The sequence below is a fragment of the Oryctolagus cuniculus genome, chromosome 15 (genome assembly GCF_051225735.1).
Source record: "Oryctolagus cuniculus isolate XC-2025 breed Fujian yellow rabbit chromosome 15, ASM5122573v1, whole genome shotgun sequence".
In the NCBI taxonomy this organism is placed as follows: domain Eukaryota; kingdom Metazoa; phylum Chordata; class Mammalia; order Lagomorpha; family Leporidae; genus Oryctolagus; species Oryctolagus cuniculus.
Genome location: NC_142881.1, coordinates 30,026,972 through 30,048,258, shown reverse-complemented (window position 1 = coordinate 30,048,258; position 21,287 = coordinate 30,026,972). Strand labels below are relative to the sequence as shown.

Genomic DNA, 21,287 nt, shown 5'->3' with positions numbered 1-21,287 from the left:
ATGGAAGATCTCCCTCCCTCCCTCCCTCCCTCCCACACTCTCTAACTCTGCCTTTCAACTGAACAAAATAAATCTTTCAAAAAAAAAAAAAAAGAAAGAAAAAAAAAAGAAAAAAGGGGCAAAACGAATCTATACTGCAACTCTTATACATGATAAACACAACTTTGAATTTCCTGAACTGGCAAACAACCGTGCTTAGGCAAGAGAACATCCATGCTCATATAAAATACACACTGGCACTAACTAAGGGGCATGATACCTGCAATATACTCTCTGATGGTTCAGGGGAAGAAAACCTATACTCACACATGGTGGAAGAGGGAGAGAATGAAAATGAAAACATCAAAATTTAAACACCGGTGAATTCAAGGAAGTTTTTTGAACTATTGCAATTTTCTGTAAATTTATAATTATTCCAAATAAAATTTAGGGAGTTATAATGGAAAAATATCTTTCTTGAACTCTTTTTTGCTAGAATGAATGGCGAAATGTCAAGCATAACTCTCATTTCATCACGGCGCTGAATTCTGACTCTAAATTACATTCGTGTGCTGTGTAAGGATGGCCAAGTCCTGCAGTTCCACGCTCCTGTTTCCACAAACTACGATGGCTGGGCCATCACTAGGTGCTATGATCTCATGAGACTACTGGGGGGTACATGGGGCCACTACCATAAAATGCAGTCCATAACTGACCAAAATGTTGTTACGTGGCAAGTGTGACCCATGTAAAATTTATTTTTCATGGCGGCACTGTTTTTAATTTCCTTTGTGACTGCAAAGCAATAGTCTCAGTCGCGATATGGTCTCATTGGTGGTAAGTTGAAAAAAAAAAACTATTGAATTCCCACCAAAAGCCACATACTTTGCAGATTACATACCTGAACTCATTTAATGCACCGCAACTTTGAAGCAGGTATTACCACTCATAATTAACAGATAAGAAAACCTAGGCTTTGAGAGGCTGCCTAACTTGTTTGAGGTTATACACCGAGTAAATTGGTAGCTCTCGAATTACAACCCACGTATAAACACAAATCCCATGTACTTAATTCCGCACCATCAAATCTACTCCAAATCTTAAAAGTTCCCTGGAAACCACTCTCTCCTGGGAATCAAGTTCTATTAATTATAGCCGAGGAAGGCACGAAGTACTAGTAAGCACGCACTTATCAATCCAAAGCCAGCAGCCTACGCCAAGAATCTCAATATGATCTTTTGTTTACGTTAGGGAGAAAGAAATGGTAAAACTCATTTTAAGCTGTCAGCCTGCTCTTTTTTTGCAGATGGGATTTATGAACTGTTGGGGAGCCTTTGAGAACCAAAGGCTTAGGTGTGATGAGAAACCGCTGTGGGGTGTGTGTCCAGGGCACACCACCTCTGAGATTCCGATTCAGCAAATCTAGGTGGGACCCAGGTATATGCGATTTTAACAAAACCCCTGGAGTTTTGGAAGCTGCAGTTGACCTTTGGGTTCCACATATTAATTAATACTTAGAGAGTTTTCAATCATTAAGTCCAATAAAAAGTATCTGGCTTCAGGTACTAGTGCATTATCACCAGGCACATTTCCCAAAGTTCTATGGAAGAGAGTCAGTTACCCCCGCCCCCACGTCCCTGCAACTCCAGAGCAGAGCTGAAGGGCAAAGCTGTGCCCTGCTGCCTCGGTGATGTTTTGGCGGGGTCTCGAGTTCCTGCTCTCCAGACTATCGATTAGGTCCTGAGCCACCCCAGGGCAGGGACCCAGAGACTGCCCGCTCTGCCCCCCCTCCCCGCCACCCCACAGCCCCGGATGTACCTGCAGCCCCAGTTTGCAGCGGGCAGACGTGCGGGTCTGAGGGTCAGCATGCAGGGCATTAGCTTCCCAGAGCTCTGGAATGCTCCACAACCCCCAAAATCCTTTGAATAGGGTCGGTATTTCCCCCAGGCTTCCCCTATTTGCATATGAATTGCCCCGAGTCACCCAGGCTATCGCCGCTGAGCTGGTTCCAAAGGATGGAGCTGGAATCCTCGCGTGCTGGACTGAGAGGCGCACACCCTCCTCTCCGCCTGTTTTCCTTCCCTTGTCCTAACACCCACAGCGGTCTCTATCTGTCCGCCTGCTAAGCTTCGTTGTTGCTGCTGCCGCTGTTGTTTTTGGGGGGTGGGGTGGGGGAAGATGCCCTTTTCAGGGAAGAACTGCCATGGCCAATCCACAAAGTGGCAGCACCCGCCTGCTCAGTCTGCGCCAGGCCTCTTCCCGCTGTCCCTCTCCCTGGCCAGGTGCAGCTCTCCCTTTGCCAGAGGCTTTGCCAAAAGACCCAGGTTCCTGCCATGAAAGTCATCACAACATGGCAGATCAGACCCTCACTGGGCCTGGGAATCCTGCTCACAATGTGCGAATATTTGCATTTTAAAGGAATCTGAGGAAAAGAAAGTTGTGCAACAATGAATCATTTTTGTAAGAAAATGAAGGGAAAGAGAGGGAACATGACAGAAAAGAAAGCCTACTAACAGCCATAAATGTTCCCATGCACGCAAGTGCTACGGCAGTGTGCAGAAAGGACTGGAAAGGGAATGAAACCACCTCATTAGAGTTTGCAAGGAAGGAGCTGGGATTTGGGGTAGGGTGAGCCATCACCTGCTGCCTCCCAGGGTGCACATTAGTGGGATGCTGGCATTGGTGGCAGAGCTGGGATTCAAAGGCAGGCAATCTGATTCACTATGGGGATGTCCCAAGTAGCAACTTAAATAAAACAATTATTCATTTATTTTCATTTTATTTAAAAGGCAGGGATGGACACACACACACACACACACACACACACAGATTCCTATCTGCTAATCCAATCTCCAAATGCCTACAATAGCAGGACAAAGCCAGGAATCCAGAATTCAATCCAGGTCTCCCATGTGGTAGCAGGGATCCAAGTACTTGAGCCAGAACCTGCTGCTTCTCAGGGTACACATTAGTGCGGAGCTAGAACTGGGTGCAGAGCCAGGACTCAAACCAAGGTACTTCTATATCGTTTGCAGGTACCCAACATCCACCCCAAAATGCATGTATTTTAAAAGGAAAAAGTGTAGAAGGTGATAGAAATAGTGTTTTTCTCCCCCTTTCTTTTTACTTATTCTCTAATATTTCTATGGTGAGTGTGTAGTATTTATATGACAAAGAATAATAAAGTGGAAAACTACACACTACAAAATAAGGATATTCTAACAGTCTGCTCTTAGTTACCCTATAATCCATTTCAAACTCTCTTCACTTTTTAATGATCTGCGGCTTCCTTCACGACCTAATCCCTTTAAAATGATGGGGGGAAAAAAACCAGTAACAAACTACTGTTAAAATTATTTGCATAAAAAAAGAAAGAAAAGGAAGGGAAGAAGGAAGGGGAGGCAGAAACACAACTTCCTGGGAGGCGACCGATCTGGAAGCCAGTTTTGCACAGCAGGCCCTGAGAGGAGGCGGTGTTTTTGTAAATTTGCCCATCTTCTCTCCAGACTGGCCTGGAGGAGCCATAAATCCTGGTTTTCCAGATTCCCACAGGATTTGGCCAGCCCTCCCTGCCCCCACTCCTCCCCTAGCACCTCCTCAAGTCTGCTGGGAAGGTTTATCCAGCTCCTCGTGCTGGGGCACCCGCTTTCCTGCCATGCTGCAGACTCCTGGATCACAAACACCGAGAGTGAATGGCTAAGATTTAAAGGGCAACTGAAAAATCTCCCTTGGCTCAGGGCCACCTGCTCCTCCTGCAAGTGGCCTGGAGTAAAATCCCAGTGGGAGGGATTCCACCCAGGAGACCGACTGCTAAGCTTCCCACCCTGCTTTCTTTCCCAGGTTCCCATCTAGGGGTCAGAAAACTCAAGTGCCCAAACCTAGAGGGGGCTTCAAAGTTTGGTGATAAAATGGAACTAGGGGCTGTAGTGCTGTGGTATAGCAATGCCGGCATCCCATATGAGCAAGAGTTTGTGTCCTGGTTTCTCCATCGCCGATCCAGCTCCCTGCTAACTGCCTGGGAAAAGCAGTGGAATACGGCCTGTTTGGGCCCAACACTCACATGGGAGACTTGGTTAGAGTTCCAGGCTCCTGGCTTCTGCATGGCCCAGCTGTGGCCATTTGGGGAGTGACCAGTGGATGGAAGATTTCTGTCCCTTTCCCCTTTCTGTCACTCTGCCTTCCAAATAAACACACCTTTAATAAGAGAAAAGAAAACCCAGCGGCCAGCGCCTCCCCCATCTCCCTGTCCAGGTGTGCTCTGGGCAAGGTGAGCTCGACCACTTCCTAACAAAAGTACTATGGGAAGTTTCAAAACTCTGGCTGTTTTTCCATCCTGCTCTAGAAAACCAGATTTTACTTCAGTTTATGGTAGGTGGTTCACTTTTTATTCTTTCCACTTGCTCTCATCACATTTAAAAATGTTTTCATTGACACATAACAACTTCATATGTGTGGGATGAGTGACAAAGGCATAATGATCAAATCAGACAGCCCATCACCTCAAACATTGCTTCTTTGTGTTGGAAACATTCAAAATCCTTGCTTTAGCTATTCTGAAATATATAATAATTAAAAAAAATTATTCTAAAGGTGAAGTAAAGAGAGAGAAGAGACAGAGAGATATCTTCCGCCCACTGGTTCACTGCCCAAATGGCTGCAAACACTGGGACTGGGCCAGGCCAAAGCCAGGAGCCAGGAGCTCTGTCCTGGTCTCCCACGTGGCGGCAGGGCCCAAGCACTTGGATCATCACCTACTGCCTTTCCAGATGCATTAGCAGGAAGCTGGATCCCAAGTGGAGCAGCCTGGACTCAAACTGGCACTCTGACATGGGATGCCAGCCTTGCACCGGCCCCTCAACCATAAATTGTTAACTACAGTCACCCTACTGTTCAGATAACACCAGAACTTACTCCTCTCACCTGGTAACTCTGTCCCGTCAGCTGGCCCTTTCCCCTCTCAGGCTCCGGTCACCCTCGCTCATAACATTTTATGGATTCTCTAGAACTGTCCGCTTTCCACTGCAGGAGATGATCTGCATTAGAATCTTATTTTAAGTTTTAATTAGGGCCCAGCTTTGTGCCATAACTGTTTAAGCCGCTGCCTACAATGCCAGCAGCCCATATGGGCACCAGTTCGAGTTCAGGCTGTTCCACTCTGATCCAGCTCTCTGCTAATAGCTTGGAAAAGCAGTAGAAGATGGTCCAAGTGCTTGGGCCCCTGCACCCACGTGGGAGACCCAGAAGATGGTCCTGGTTCCTGGCTTCAGCCTGGTCCAGCCCAAGCTGTTGCAGCTACTTGGGGAGAGAACCAGCAGACAAAAGACCTATCTCTCCCTCTTTCTTTCTTCTCTCTGTAACTCTGCCTTTCAAATAAATACAGGGCACAGGATGGTCAAAGTCTCCCCTCAAAGCTGCTTTTGAGTCACAAGCGAGACATTTCACCTTCTTGGACTTTAGCAGCAGTAAAACAAATGGGATTATACTAGATGGTCTTTAAAGTTACATGCATGGAGGTGGCACTGTGGCGTGGTGGGTAAAGCTGCTGCGTGCAGTGCCAGCATCCCATATGGGCACTGGTTCGAGTCCTGGCTGCTCCACTTCCTATCCAGCTCTCTGCTATGGCCTGGGAAAGCAGTAGAAGATGGCCCAAGTCCTTGGGCCCCTGCACTCGCATGGAGACATGGAAGAAGCTCCTGGCTTCAGAACAGCGCAGCTCCAGTCGTTGTGGCCAGCTGAGTAGTGGACCAGCGAATGGAAGACTCACTCTCTGCCTCTCCTCTCTCTGTGTAACTCTGACTTCCAAATAAATAAATCTTTTTTAAAAAATAAAGTTACAGGGCCGGCGCCGTGGCTCAATAGGCTAATCCTCCACCTTGCGGCGCCGGCACACCGGGTTCTAGTCCCGGTTGGGGCACCGGATTCTGTCCCGGTTGCCCCTCTTCCAGGCCAGCTCTCTGCTATGGCCAGGGAGTGCAGTGGAGGATGGCCCAGGTGCTTGGGCCCTGCACCCCATGGGAGACCAGGAAAAAGCACCTGGCTCCTGGCTCCTGCCAGGATCAGCGCGGTGCGCCGGCTGCAGTGGCGGCCATTGGAGGGTGAACCAGCGGCAAAAGGAAGACCTTTCTCTCTCTGTCTCTCTCTCTCACTGTCCACTCTGCCTGTCACAAAAAAAAAAAAAAAAAAAAAAAAAAAAAATAAAGTTACATGCATGTGAATGAATGAATCTAGATAAATAAGCAAGAGATCAATCTATGAAACAAAACAAGAATACAAAACAAAATTAACTGAAGTAGTGTTTTGGTTATATTTAAATAAGTAGACCTACTCTCTCAAAATAAGGATATTCCCAAGTGTCTATCATTAATAATTTATTTATAATTATTTTATAAAAACTATTTTTTCCTGCTGTTTTTCTTCCGTTGCTGAAATCCTCTTGGGTAGGCTTGTGGCTCAATAGATTAAGCCGCTGCTTTTGAAGTCCACATCCTATATCAGAGTGCAGGTTCAATTCCCCACTATTCCACTTCCAATCCAGTATCCTACTAATGAGCCTGGGAAGGCAGACGGTGATGGCTCAAGTGGTTTTGCCACCCACATGGGAGACCTGGATGGAGTTCCAGGCTTCTGTCTGCAGCCTAGCCCAGCCTTAGCTGCTGTGAGCATGTGGGGAGTGAACCAGCAGAAAAGATTCTGTTTCTCTGTCTCTCCCGTCACTGTGCTTTTCAAACAAATAAATAAGTCTATCTTAAAAACAACAACAACAAAAACCTCTTACTTGTATTTCCAAGTGAGACCCAATTATTTTGATGGTAAAATTTTATAAAACCTAGGATGTAGGTGAATGTGACTTCATTTCCTGGCTCTGATTTCTGGGGCATGTGGCCTAGTGGTTAAGATACCATTGAGATGTCCACACCCCATGTGGCAAGCCTGGGATCAAGTTCCAGCTCTGTTCCAGTTCTAGCTTTCTGCTTATATGCATCCTGGGAGGCAGCAGGTAGTTCAAGTAGTTGGGTCCCTGCCACCCACACAGACCTGGATCCTGGCTTGGGCCTGGTCCACCCTAATCATCGTAGGAATGGGCGGAGTGAATCAGCAGATAGGAGCTCTATCTGTCTCTCTCTCTCTCTCTCTCTGCTTCCCAGATAAACAAGGTTTTATAAAAGAATAAAGCAAAAGACCTGAGCTCTCACCCTGCCTCCTTCGTACCTGTGTGATCTTGAACATTCTAGTCTGGGGACCAGAATGTGTGTATCAAAAGATAAATATCGAGGCCAGCATTGTGGCCCAGCAGGTTAAGCCACTTCGTGTGACACCAGCATCTCATGCTGGAGCAACAATTCTGAGTCCCAGCTACTCTGCTTCCAATCCAGCTCTCTGCTAATGTCACTGTTTTCATGAGTATTTAACAAAGTGCACCCCTTTGTTAACTTCCAGTTCTAACATCCCAACCTTTGACTTCACTTTCTCCACTCAGTTTGGTATGAGTTATTAGCTGCTAACTGGTTCCACAGGGAGCATCACTTAGTTAACAGGTGAGGCCCCTCTGGACTGGTGACAGTTCGTCATTTCCTCTCCATAAGTCCAGAGAGCCATGCACTTGCTGCTCTTCTGAAACCTGAAACAGCACAGTTTAAAGCTCTGCTTCCTTGTCATTCCTTGAACGTGACAAGCCCCACCGTCTCTGTGCCTTCCCACCCTTGCTGCCCACTTACTATCTTTTTCAAGATCTGGCTTCTCTGGTCCTTGGATTACTCTCTTACTTTAAACTTCACTTCTTGACTGGCAACACAAAACAACCCTTGCTATTTACATTTTTTTAAGAAATTATTTTATTTATTTGAGAGGTGGAGTGACAGAGAGGGAGGGAGGGAGAGAGATCATCTATCTGCTGGTTCATTCCCCAGATGGCTGCAACCACTGGGGCTGAGCCAGGCCAAAGCCAGGAGCCAGGAACTCTATTCTGGTCTCCCACATGGGTGGCAAGGATCCAAATACTTGGGTCATCTCCCACTGTTTTCCTGCGTGCATTAGCAGGGAGGTGGATTGGAAGTAGAGCAGCTGGGACTCAGACTGTTGCTCCAATATAGGATGCTGACATCACAAGAAGAGGTTCAACCTGCTGTGTCACAATGCTGGCCCTGCTATTTACCTTTTGATACACACATTCTGGTCCCCAAAATAGAATATTCTGCTTGACAACAAATAGTTACTGAGCATCTGTTATATTGCCAAGTATCACATTAGATTCTGGAAACTCTGTCATCATGGAGCTTGAAGTCAAAAGATCTGGCCCATATACCTAGTGTATCCCTAATCTGTAGTTAGCACTATGACCGGCATTTGTTAAACGGCAGCAATTAGCATGTGATAGGAGACACTACATAAAAATTTTTAAAGAATCATTAAATAATTCTAAATTTTGTCTGCCTTAACTGCTTAGCTGCCACATCTACTTAGAATTTTAGACCAATGCACTGGACTAAATCAGGATTTCCATCTAAGGGAGACAGGTAGGGGCTGGAGAACAGAGGAACCCGACTATCCTGTCCACAGCTCGCCAAGGAAGGAGCCAGAGGAGTGCCACAGTATTTTTTGACTAAGTATTGCTGTAGGTCAGTGGTAATCCAAAACATCCCCACATTTCAACAGATGCTAAAATGCACATTTCTCCCTCATATCCTAACATCTCTGAAATTAAGAGCATATCTTAGTTTAATTAGCAATCTTCCTTCCCATGGTGCATAAAACCATACAGCGTTTTGGATTCAATGAAATGCAATGCATTTTACTGATCTGTTTCCTCTCAGTTTGTGATTAGAAGACGGGGTGTCTTGCTATACCGGACTACTGTGGAACCTAAAGATGTCTCTTCCCCCGGGGTTACTGCCAGCATTGCCACACCTCTCTGGTCTGACTGCCTGACGTTTTTGCACAGCCATGGGCACTTCCTGGTTTCTCAGTAACCACCAGCTTGTAAAACCCTGAGGTACCAGGGTGGGTGTGTCAAGTTTCCGAGTTCCCACAGGGACACGCCATGACACTGCAAATCATCTGCCATAATTCATCTCTCCTCCACTGAACCCCTAGATCTCCTCAGGCCTGGAGGAAGAGCCCCAGAAGACCACATCGTCCTGGCCAATCCCCCCTCAGCATCTCCCCTTCCTTTGATACTTCTTGCTTTTACAGGGACCTGGGAAAGCCCTGACCAGTGTTCCTCAGTGTGGGTGGAACACCATGCAAAAATAAGTCAAGAAGAAAAAAGGGAAAAGAGTACAACCCCTGACCCCAAGAAGCAAGGTCCTTGGGTTGGATGAGAGTTGGCCAGACTGGAGCATTCTAATCTCAGCAGAGGAATGCCTTGTTGTCTCAAAAGCTTCAAGTAGCTCCCAATGTGGAAGAAATATGGCCCTGAATTTATTACCTCTTGCCTCCTACTCACCTATTTATCTTCAACCACTGAAATCCTGTTTTAAATAAGTAAGCTCGTGGAAGTGTGGTTCAGCTGTGTGCTCCCTTCGCCTATGTCAACTCTCTCCCACTTTGCACAAAAGGTACCGACAGTGGTTCCTGTGTCTGTCCTGTGACCTCATCCCCAGCTTTCCTCCTAAGTCCTTTGCAAGTAATTGTGTTCTCACTCAGTCAACAGCCAGCCTCCTCAACAAATCCAATGGCATTATCCTTGATGTCTACGCCCGAATCCAAAGCGTTGGCCACTCTGAACCCTCTCTCGCTCGCTCGCTCTCTCGCCCTCCTCAAACGCTCTGGGCCTGTCTTCCTCCTCCTGCCCCATAACAGTGGCCAACTCCCCAGCTCCGTTCTCAGACGCCTGCTCCTTTTCTCAGGAAACTCAGCTGCTCACAGTTCCCGTGCTTCCATGCAGCGGGTGACCCACCACGCCCAGGTCCAGCTCTGACTTCTCCGAACTCCCATCTGGTTTCTAAGATTTCAGTGCTCTCATTCTCCCGCCAAAACTGTGCTCCTCGCCTCCTTCCACACTCCTCTGTGCCACCACAACTCTATCTTTGCTCACACAGGTCCCCCAAACAGGAAAGCACCCCCCACCTCGCCCCCATTATTCCTTTAAGTTTCAGCTAAGTTCGAATATCTTCCTGAACATTCTTCTCATAATTCAAATAAAAACTGATTTTCTCCCTTCTGATTGTTCATAGCACCTACTGCCTACGCTGTATACTTCCATACTTAATTGCTCATCTTTTACATTAGTCTCATCACCTTGCACATGCAGGGAGAAGGAGTAGCCTTCTTTGTAGACCCCAGTGCTTGGCGTAGTACCAAGCAAGCATGGACCACTAGCTGAGAGACACCTGCTGAGATGCAAGGAAAGGGGTTATGGGACCTACGCACTGGTATAATGATAGTAAGCTTGAACACAGACCATGGCCACTGAGACACCACGTCCACACGCTTGCAAGGAAAGGAAACCTTGAATATCAGAGTCCTGAAAACTCTGAGCTGACAGTAACACTATCGGATGTGCCTTCAGACCCGAGCGGACTTTGCTTTTCCTGGGAGAAAAACAACACAGAAGAGCCTCGGATTCTGCGGCTCCACTGCAATCACCATCGGAACGCGTAAGGAACTGCTCTATATCCCTTCTCTCCAGACGCCTGCTCTGCGCCTCTGCTGCAGCAAATGCAAGCTCCCTCCTGGCTCCTATGCCCTGCTGCATCTCTGCTGTGTGCACCGTGGTCGTCTCCCTCGTTTTGCCGCTCCCGTCTGACTTCCCTAACACAACATGTTCTGCTCTTCTTGGTTCATTTATGTGGAATGCACCTCTGGCTGCGCTTCTGGCTTCAAGTGTGGCGATTCAGCAAAAGCACTGGTCTGGCAACAAGAGATTCAGATTCTATTCCTGACCTAACGCTTGGGTGAGTTACCCTGTACGCACATTTCAACTTCTCTGAGCTCTGTCTTCATTTGTAAGACAAAGGGGTTGGATTTAAACTTTTTTTCTTTTAACTGTAACCCATACTCTGCATTATAACTCAGTACATTTGAGAGTACTTCAAAAAGTCTGTGGGGACCAGTGCTGTGGTGTAGTAGGTTAAGCATCTGTCTGCAGCACTGTCATCCCATATGGGCTCCGGTTTGAGTTCCGGCTGCTCCACTTCCAATCCAGCTCCCTGCTAATGTGCCTGAGAAAGCATCAAAAGATGGCCCAATTGCTTGGGCCCCTGCACCCATGTTGGAGACCCGGAAGAAGCTCCTGGATGCTGGCTTTGGATCGGCCCAGATCCAAAGTGAACCAGCAGATGAAGACCTCTCTCTCTGTCACTTCTATGTCTCTTTTTCTTTCTCTGTAACTATGCCTCCCAAGTAAATAAATAAATCACTGTTGCAAAGTAGACAGCGAGAGACTTCTTTCTGGCAGGCAGGATTATCTCTCCCTTTAACAAAAAGTTTGTGGGAAAATGAAATGAAAAGATATGTCTATTTTGTGCACCTTCCCACCACAGTGATTCGTTATTAGCAAATGCAAAACCTTGGTGCCAACTCTTGGTCTTGTGACCGCAGAACAGCTTATACTGTAGTAACCTCCTTGCTGATAACTACAAACTGGACAAGATCTTAAAACAGTAACTGTGGGGAGCAGCTCGGACTAGACTGAGTTACTGGAATTAAGACTTATTCTATGCATCTGCTCTCCCACAATATGGCGCTGGGAGAGAAGAAAACAGCTTCTACACAGCTGCCTCCAGTTCAGCCAATAAACTGTAGGACTTGCTCTTGATTGGAGAGCAGCGTACTCGGCGTGTGGGCAGCCGAGTTAGGATTGGTGGAGGAGGACTATAAAGGAGGAGAGAGACGGCATGCACCAGGAACATCTAAGGGGAACATCTAAGGCGAACACCTGTGCAGCCCCCGAGAGAGCCGGCCGGCGGTGTGCCGCTCCCCTGCGGAAGTGGGGAATGTGGCCAGGGGGAACTGCCCTTCCACGGAGGTGGAAGGGATAGTAGCCAACCCGGGAAGAACCAGCAGCAAACCCGGGGAGGGCCGAGCAGACAAAAGAACAGCGCAGGGTCCTGTGTCGTTCCTCCACGAAGAGGGGGAGCGACAAGTAACTATATTCAGGTATTGGGAAGCAATCAAAACCAGGCAGAAACTGGAGAGGATATGACCCAAAACAAAAGAACCAAACTAGATAGGGTCCATATTTATCCAATTTCCCCCCAGGGCAACCAATCCCTGTCCTTTGGCGTGCAGGTGAATAAGGCAAAAGGCGGCAGCCCACAAAGGGGCAATCTTACGGGGCTATGGAGCCGAAGGTTTGAGTCCGGGGCTCTAAGGGGACTAGATATTGGGGAGGATGTCCTGGGGAAGAAGATGCCACAGAGAGGAGAGCCCCAAAAACTTGTGCAGAAACTCCCCTCAAAACCTTGACCTGCACATGCCCGTGTCAAGCCTCCCAGGGGTCCACCACACGCTGAGCTCTGTCTGCTGCTGGAAGACGCCTTTGCAATCTGAGGCCCTCTAAGTTAGCAGGTTCAGTCAACATTTCCAGTTTTCTATGAAACCTCAGAAGAGCCACACCTCAGGAGCAGGAGCCATCTCTGGGGAGTGGGGCTACACCCTAGGACTAAGGGCAAAACCATAACAGACCTGCCCTCATAAAACCCAAGATGGCAGCCTCCAGAGGAGATCGACCTGATAAGATCTGAAGGGGAGACAGCCTAGGAGAAAGGCTTGGTTTCCAGCCTGGGTGACAGGCAGGGGAGAAGCCACCATCAGGGTTTTGTTTGTTGGCTGGAGGAAGAGGAAGAGCAGGAGAGGGGGCAGGGAGAAAGGAATGAGGTGGGCCACTCAGATAATTAGCTCAAGGTCCTGGGAGGTCCAGGGGCAGACCTTGAACAGGGAGCAGTGGACAGCAGTCTGCATGGGGGATGGGGCATCACGGAGTTACAGCTTGGTGGCACAACAGGGGAAGGGGGGGGGGGTTGAGAGTAAAAAACACAAAGTAATGGCTATTAGTGATCACCTACAATGTCACAGACATGTGATTCAGTGTTTTATTTATACTTTCTCACTATGCAACATATACCACCATCTTCATTTTCCAACAGGGAATCCAAAGTTCAGAGAGGTTAAGTCATTTTCTAAAGTGACATCACTGGTACATGGGAGAGCTGAGATTGTAACTCAAGACAGCCAACTCCAACACTCGTGTCTTTTCTGGAATTACATGTTACCGTGGCGTTCAGCCAGGACAGTGGCTCGTACCCTTATTGTGTGGTGGCTAAAAGAGATGTCAGAGAAACAGAAAGATTTCTAGTAAAGACTAAGATTTAATACAGGTCAGGGAGGAAATAACGAGCATTAAAGGGGTGCCAACTAACCTAATGCAAATCTACTTTCAATGCAACCGTTGAGACCACAAATATAAACAAAGACAGTTGTAAAGTGAAAATGTTACTGGGTGGACCTGAGCTGGGTGCAGAGATCACAGGGCACAGGCAGGTTACAACACCCCAGGGAGAAGGGCCTGGCTGCTGTTAAGCCAAACAGAATAAACACACTTGGATTCCAGGTAGGAGGCTTAATACAATAAGGAACTGAAGATAGGAAACAAAGTTCACTGGAGAACAGGTGTGGGGGAAGGGAAGCTGAAAAACAAGACTGGAAGGAATTTAAAAGTCACTTAATCCTCATGGTTTCAGAGAAAAGGCACCTAGGGAAAAAAACAGCTGAACACTTCAGCCTCCCAAATAAAGCTGGGTTTGGTTTCACTCTTATCTTGTGAGTGCAAGTGCAGAGCCAAAATGGTATCCTGGAGATCAGCGCTCAACTGGGCTCTGCTGGATGACCACTGGGTGCCACTGCGGGCTCCGGGCTCGCAGCAGGGGCCTTTCAGGCTGGGACGGCCCCCAGCACCAATGTGAGCAGCCCCTGTTCTGAAGAATCTCCGTGAGAAACCTGCCCCTTAGGAGGAAGGGGCGTGAGATGGGTTTTCCCAGCCCCTTCCTGCTCCCTGACTCTCACCCTTATCCTCCCCAACGGACGGACGACCAGAACAAGGACTGTCGGGCATGAGGACAGCACACAACACTGAGCCCAGCGGTCAAAAAACAGCCCGGCACAAATAAAGAAAGTTCACTCCAGAGAACTACAAAGTGAAGACAACAACAGCGGGAGATAATCTCTTCCTAATATTCCCATTTTACGGATAACTTAAAGCCCAGTGAGATGAAGTGATCTGAACACCTAACATGTAACAAAGAACCATGCAGAACAGAAATAACCTGAATTCACAGGATTTTCCACATTCATTCCCTTAATGTCAAGGGACTGAAGGTCAAGGGATGAACAATCTACAGGCTGAGCCTTCCCCACCAACGACTAAAGAGGAAGGAGAGACAGCAAGGAGCATGCTAGGGAGGTCATCTTCTCGGATAATGAACTTGCCTCCCCCACAAGACGGAGAAGAACACTGAAACATGGAGAGATATCTGACATCAGAGAGAGCCGACAGAACGAGAGTTAAGAAAAGCTCCCGTGAGAACGCTGTGTGCCTCTGAGAGCCAGTTATGCATCCAGGCTCCCAGAGGAATCGGGTCTGCCAAGCAGTCCTCGCTCCAGCTACTCTGGGTAAGGACTTCAGGCACCAGCTCCCTCACGTACCCCAGTGCCCTTGCTACCCGAATAACCTTTCTTTCAATCTATGCTCACGCTTTACCCTACCGGGGGCTTGCTGGGTTCCTACCTTGAGGTTTCTTTCTGTTCTGCACAAACTCCGAGCGCCTAAGGGTGCTGGGCGCAGTGCGGCGGAAGCAGCTATTCCTTCTCCAACTCTCCGAGCCGTTTACAGTTCTCTCCTCATAGTGCCAGGTGTTCTCGAATGAAGGGCTCTGAGAAATCCCAGAATGTTCTCCTGGGTCTTCCCTAACAGATGTCTTCTGCAGACCACCTGCACTGACCCCTCTGCCCCCAAGTTCCATCACTCCTTTGTCAATGCTGTTATATTCCACATTACCTGCTCCTTTATAATTAGATTTATACTCAGAGTTTGCAAGGAAAGCACCATAGCCTTTATTTTCTGTATCAAAATGATCCTGATCCATAATATGAGTCTTTGCTATAGGATAGATTTTATCATTTTGATAGCCATTTCTACCGCCTTCACAGGATTTGATGAATTCTTTACCTTCACTGACACCACTCAAATCTGGAAAGTCCACAGAGTGACCATTAGAGTAACTCCCAGGAACATGATAGAAACCACTGAATTCTCCGTAATACAAAGGAGCTCCTTCACAATCCTCAAGATGAGCACTCAGATTCCTGTAGTCCGTATACCAGTTTTGAGGTCGACCCAGTGCATCATCCAAGCCCCCGTGGCTAGTCCATTTTTCAGTTCTCTTCAGGTCCTTGGGATTATAATTCAGACCTTTACATTCGATGTAGCCATTTGTCCTCCCACAGCCTCCAGCTCTCCAGGCCACAGCTGGGCTTCCTGTAAACCAGTCACCCGTCCTCCCAGGGCTGGGACTCCTAGAGCCTGTACTTTCTGCATTTCTGTAACCGTCACCACTTTCTGGGAACACGCAGCCCTTTCCATGTCTGTAGTCTTCCCTGTAGTCCATATACCTTGGTTCACTCTGCTCAAAATCCCAGTATCCACAGTCCCTTTTTCTGTAGGGCCGATTCCGCCCCTTGGCCCGGGATCTGGAATCCAAATCATTTTCTCCGTAAAGCCCATCCAGCTCTGTGAGTTTGCTTTTTCGCAGGCTCCTGTAGTCTGAATGTTCCCAGGTGGAGCCCCAGGGCCCTTTCTTTTCCGCTTCTCTTTCTTTTCTGATCCCTTGGATTTCACACATGTTCAATGTGCTTGAAGACAGGAGTTTCACTTCTCTCTTCCATGGGCCTGGGCTGGGCTGAAATGCAGACAGGTGCAGTCTAGCCTAAGGCTGGCTCACCCCTAAAGATGTCTCCCAAAGCACTCAGCCACTCCTCTTGTGGCTCTGCCCAGAGAGAGATGTGGAGCTATTTCCACCTTCGGATCCAATGAGTGAGCTACCCTACCTTTCCCCCAGAGGCCAGAGGATAATTAGTAACTAGAGCTCATGTGATTGGAGCTGGCAGCTCTGTTTGGTGCTTCCCAGGAGCTGGTCAGACTGGCTGGGCTGCTTTACCTGCTGAAGGGGAGAAGCACTCTGCTTTTGCTGAAAAAGCAGTGTCAAAGAGAAACAGCCCCCTTTAAGAGCACGGGGTAAGGTCCTGTTACCAGTCTCACCTGCTTTCTCCTGAAGCTCGGAGTGGTCCCTACCCCCACCCTCCAGGTCCAGCTTCCTAAACCACGGCCATCCTGAACTCTGGGGACCTCCCCCACTTTATGCAGAGGCATTGGAGTGCTTTGCTTTTACGGGATTTGAGTTGGCTGGGTAGCTCAGTCATAAACCCATAAACCGTTCGAGCTCCACCTGTTGAGACGTTAGATCCCGCGCTGAGGGCGGCTCTGCCGTGCAGGTGACTGTATAGTAAAGACTTTCCCCGTAAGAACAGAGTTGCACACGCTTTCACATTTCCTAGATACCTGGCATGCTAGGGAAGTATCGAAACCAGGCACTGCTAAATCTCTTCTTTAGCCAGTTCATGCAGCATATTTAACAACTGGAGAAATGCTAAAATCACAAAGGCTAGTACAAAAATATCTATTTGAGGGGGCCGGCGCTGTGGTGCAGTGCTGGCATCCCATATCGCCACCGGTTTGAATCCCGGCTGCTCCACAACTGGGGAAGCAGTGGAAGATGACCCAAATGCTTGGGCCCCTACATCCATGTAGGAGACCCCGATGAAGCTCCTGGCTCCAGTCTGGCCCATCCCTGGTTGTTGTGGCCTTTTGGGGAGTGAATCAACAGATGGAAAATCCCTCTCCTCTCTGACTTTCAAATATATATTTTTAAATTCTATTTGAATTCAACACAATGAGAGAGACAGCCATATATAAGGCATTGTGGAAGAGAAAAAGATAAGCAAATTAGTCCCTGCCTCCTACAGCGCAGGGTAAGAGCAAGGGTGATCAGAGCTTTCAAACAAACCTGGGTCATGGCAACCAGGGACAGCCCTGGTGCGGCAAGAGCAGCTTTCCAGAGCATGGTGCCTCTGCCACTCGTGTGGGAGACCCAGATAATCTCCTAGATCCTGACTTTGGCCTGGTCCAGTCTCTGCAGTTGCAGCCATCCGGGGAGTGAATTAGCTGCCTTTCAAATTAAAAAAAAAAAAAAAAAAAAAAAAAGAGTAAGCAGGGAGGGGCCGGTGTTGTGACATAGCAGCTTCCTATATGATTGCAAGTTGGAGTCTCAGCTATTTCCACTTCCGATCCAGCTCCCTGCTGATGCACCTGGGAAAGCAGCCGGAGATGGCCCAAGGGCTTGGGCTCCTGCCACCCACGTGGGAGGCCCAGATGGACTCTGGGATCCTGGCTTCGGCCTGGCCCAGCCCTGGCTCTTGTAGCCAGAGTGAACAAGCAGATGGGAAAATCTGTCTCTCTCTAACTCTGCCTTTCAATAAAGAAATAAATGTGTGTGTGTGTGTGTGTGTGTATTTTAAAGCAGGGCTCCAGACTTTCTACATAGGGAGAATTAAAAGAAATAAGTAATGGTTTGAAGGATACAACATGTGGGGAGAGTAATGATAGAAGGCTGACGGGCAGATCCTAAGGTACCTGAGTGCCATTTATTTTATTCAATGGATGAAGAAGAGTCATTGGAGGGTTTTGAGGAGGGGACCAACATGATGAGACAGGCCTTAATCTGAGTACCACTTTAGCATCTGGTCATTGATTGGATGTGCAGAAATGATTCCTCCAATACTCACCCAATCTCCATTTATGAAATAGTATAAATACCTGAGACCAGGATTGTATGTTTTGTCCATAATTATACATTTATTCCTGGACAAACAACTTATTTTCTCTGGGACTCAATCTACCCATCTATAAAATGGGGGCAGTTGGGCTCAATGACTTCTCTGCTTCCTCCAAGTTTAACAACCCATGATTTTATTTATCCTTTTCTTTCTCGAACACCTAATGTGCTATCAGGTACCCTTAGGATTCTCTCCTAATAGTACTGAATGAACCTCTAGCTTGTCAAACTTGTGTTCATGCAAGGGTTCTTGCCTCATTCTTTTCTCTGGTACCTTCCAAACCAACAGCAGAAGCAGCCCCAGGAGCGTCTGTGTTTCTAGTGGGCATCACGTGCTATCGTCAGCACTAGCAAGACAATGTCAAGTTTCTTTCTAATCTTCACTGCTTTGCAAGGAGGGTACATATTATCCTTTATCTTTACCCAGATAAAGAAATCACCTGAGAGTTTGAACAACCTGGTCAAGATCACAAAAGCTAGTACAGGCAGGACCGCAATTCCTACCACACTTCACGCACGAGACTAAGGGGGCTATCTGAAAATAAAGCCTTCATCTCTGACCAACTGAACAAACAAGCTAACCCTATCATCCTAACTCCACTCTGGGACGGCCTCGTTGCAACAGTGCTTCTCTCAACACCCAGCCTGGCCCAGGAACATACAGGCCTGCCCAGTGCCAACTGACTCAGCAACTCCCCACGATGACCGAGGCATGTGCACGGTGCTCTGTGTGTGAGAGCTGCTGCAAGGAGAGCCCCGAGGCAGAGCCTGGAAAGTGGGGGGAGGGGGTGGCCCATCAGATGACTGGGATCCAGTTGACTCAGCCCACGGGAGGGTGACATCATTTGGGAGGACGTCTTGCACTGTGAGCTGTGACAGAGTGGAGCACTTGGGAGACGCAGAGAGGTCGCCAGGCTTCTAGAAGTGCGATGGCTGCCACTAACAGCTGCAGCTGTACTTACCCTCTGCCAGTGTGGAACAGGAAGCTGACGGTGCCTCTGCCACTCTACATCTAAAATGCTTTGAGCTCACTTAAAAGTGAAGATTAATCTTCCTCAACTGTTTTAGAAAACAAAGCTCTCTTGATAAAGCTAGCATTAGATAAGAAAGACAAATGAACTGAGGGAAGAGATACAAAGAGGACTAAATTATACGTAAGAGAGACAATAGTTAGAAACTGAGCCAGAGAGACTGTGTGAGGTTAACTGAAATCCCTGCAGGAGTGGAGTGAGTGGCAGGTTCTAATCTGAGGCTCCTCCCACTTCTCCTTTTCCAAGTCCTAGTGCCTTTAGGGCCTTCAAGATGCAGTTGGCATAAAGATGGAAACTGTCTCGGTTTTACCTCCACACTGGAGGACCTGGAACTCACAACGGCTGTGGCTGGGCTGCCAGCGTGACTGCACGGATCTGCCCTGGGCCACTCCCATCCTGTGCTCCTTGCCCCTGTGGCTTCCTGGTACTTCTTATCTCCCTTTGTTACTGGAAAGCTTGCAGCTGCTTCAGGGTGAGGACCCCATCTGCATACCTTCCAATCTCCAGCACAGCTCCGCAGATGGTAAGCACGGTAGGTACTTAAATGTTTAACGAATCAATGCTTGTAGTATGGAGGGCATTCCCCTTCTAGGTTAAGAGCACAGAATTTGGCGGGCGCCGCGGCTCACTAGGCTAATCCTCCTCCTGCGGCACCAGCACCCTGGGTTCTAGTCCTGGTCGGGGCGCCGGATTCTGTCCCGGTTGCCCTCTTCCAGGCCAGCTCTCTGCTGTGGCCCGGGAAGGCAGTGGAGGATGGCCCAAGTGCTTGGGCCCTGCACCCCATGGGAGACCAGGAGAAGCACCTGGCTCCTGGCTTCGGATTGGCGCCGCATGCCAGTCATAGCACACTGGCTGTAGCGGCCATTTGGGAGGTGAACCAGCAGAAGGAAGACCTTTCTCTCTGACTCTCTCATTGTCTAACTCTGCCTGTCCAAAAAAAAAAAAAAAAAGGCACAGAACTTGATTGTCCTGGGTTTGAATCCTGACCTTCCCACCCAGTAGCTCTATAATCTTGGAGAAAAGACTTAATCTCTCTAAGCCAATCTGAATGCTACCTTTATCTGTACCCATTTGGTCTGCCTCCTCCTTTTATCTGATCTGGAAGAAATACCTCTGCTTTGATCCCAGACCAAGCTCTCTGTGGTTCACAGGACCCTTCCTCCCCCTGACCCTCGGAGGCCTTCGACAGTAGGCCCCTCCCTCCTGCTTCTTCAGTGTTGCAGTGTGTGGTCCCATGAGGTATGAACTGGGTGCGGTTTCCCATCTCACAAACAACTTCTGTGGGGCCTCTCCATCCAACGTCCCCTCCAGCTATCATGCTTTCTTTTATAGGAAAATGCTCTGAAAGACTTCTGAGCTCGCCAAACACCCAATGCCTGCTTCTTCTCATTCTCTCGCTCTCTTTTTTAAAGATTTATTCATTTATTTGAAAGCCAGAGTTACGGGTTGGGGTGGGGGAACTGGGAGAGAGAAAGGATCTTCCCTCTGCTGGTTCACTCCCCAGTGGCTGAAACGGCCAAGGCTGGGCCAGGCTGGAGCCAGGAGCCAGGAGCTTCCTCCAGGACTCCCACATGGGTGCAGGGGCCAAAGCACTTGGGCCATCCTCTGCTGCTTTTCTAGGTGCAGTAGTAGGGAGCTGGATTAGAAGTGGAGCAGCCGAGACTGGAGCTGGCACCCAAAAGTGGTGCCAGTCCTGCAGGCGGAGGCTAACCTACTGTGCCACAGCACTGCCCTCCCCCCTTAAGTTTTAGTTTATTTAGTTGAAAAGCAGAGTGATAGAGAAAGGGAGAGACACAGAGAGATCTTCCATCCGCTGGTTCACTCTCCAAATGGCTGCAACAGTCAGGGCTGGGCCAGCCCAAAGCCAGGTCTCCCATATGGGTGGCAGCGGCCCTAGGACTTGGACCATCTTCTGCTACTTTCCCAGGCACATCAGCAGGGAGCAGGATCAGAAGCAGAGCAGCCAGGACTCAAATCTTCACCCATATAAGATACTAGGTGCTGATCCCTTCTCATTCTTTTTTTTAAATTAATTAATTTTTTTTTTTTTTTTTACAGGCAGAGTGGACAGTGAGAGTGAGAGTGAGAGAGAGAGAGAGAGAAAGGTCTTTCTTTTGCCGTTGGTTCACCCTCCAATGGTCGCACCGCGCCTATCCGAAGGCAGGAGCCAGGAGCCAGGAGCCAGGTGCTTCTCCTGGTCTCCCATTCGGGTGCAGGGCCCAAGCACTTGGGCCATCCTCCACTGCCTTCCCGGGCCACAGCAGAGAGCTGGCCTGGAAGAGGGCAACCGGGACAGAATCCGGTGCCCCGACCGGGACTAGAACCCGGTGTGCTGGCGCCGCTAGGCAGAGGATTAGCCTATTGAGCCGCAGCGCCAGCCCTCATTCTCTCT

At 48.5% G+C, this 21,287-nt stretch overlaps 1 protein-coding gene across 6 annotated transcripts in view; it reads right to left on the bottom strand.

Moving 5' to 3' along the window:
• Positions 1-21,287, bottom strand: part of DNMBP (dynamin binding protein) — a 119,043-nt gene that overhangs the window by 23,437 nt on the left and 74,319 nt on the right. The window contains exon 2 of one of the 6 annotated variants that reach the window (XM_089314513.1): positions 14,702-15,872. The exons of 3 other annotated variants lie outside the window; for them this stretch is intronic. In XM_089314513.1, coding sequence (XP_089170639.1) covers positions 14,702-15,815 — 1,114 coding nt within the window. In that variant the 5' untranslated portion in view covers positions 15,816-15,872. Of the gene's footprint in view, positions 1-1,797; positions 1,914-14,701; positions 19,840-21,287 lie in introns of those variants that run through there. 2 more of the 6 variants (XM_008270327.5, XM_070057419.2) reach the window with 2 other exon arrangements.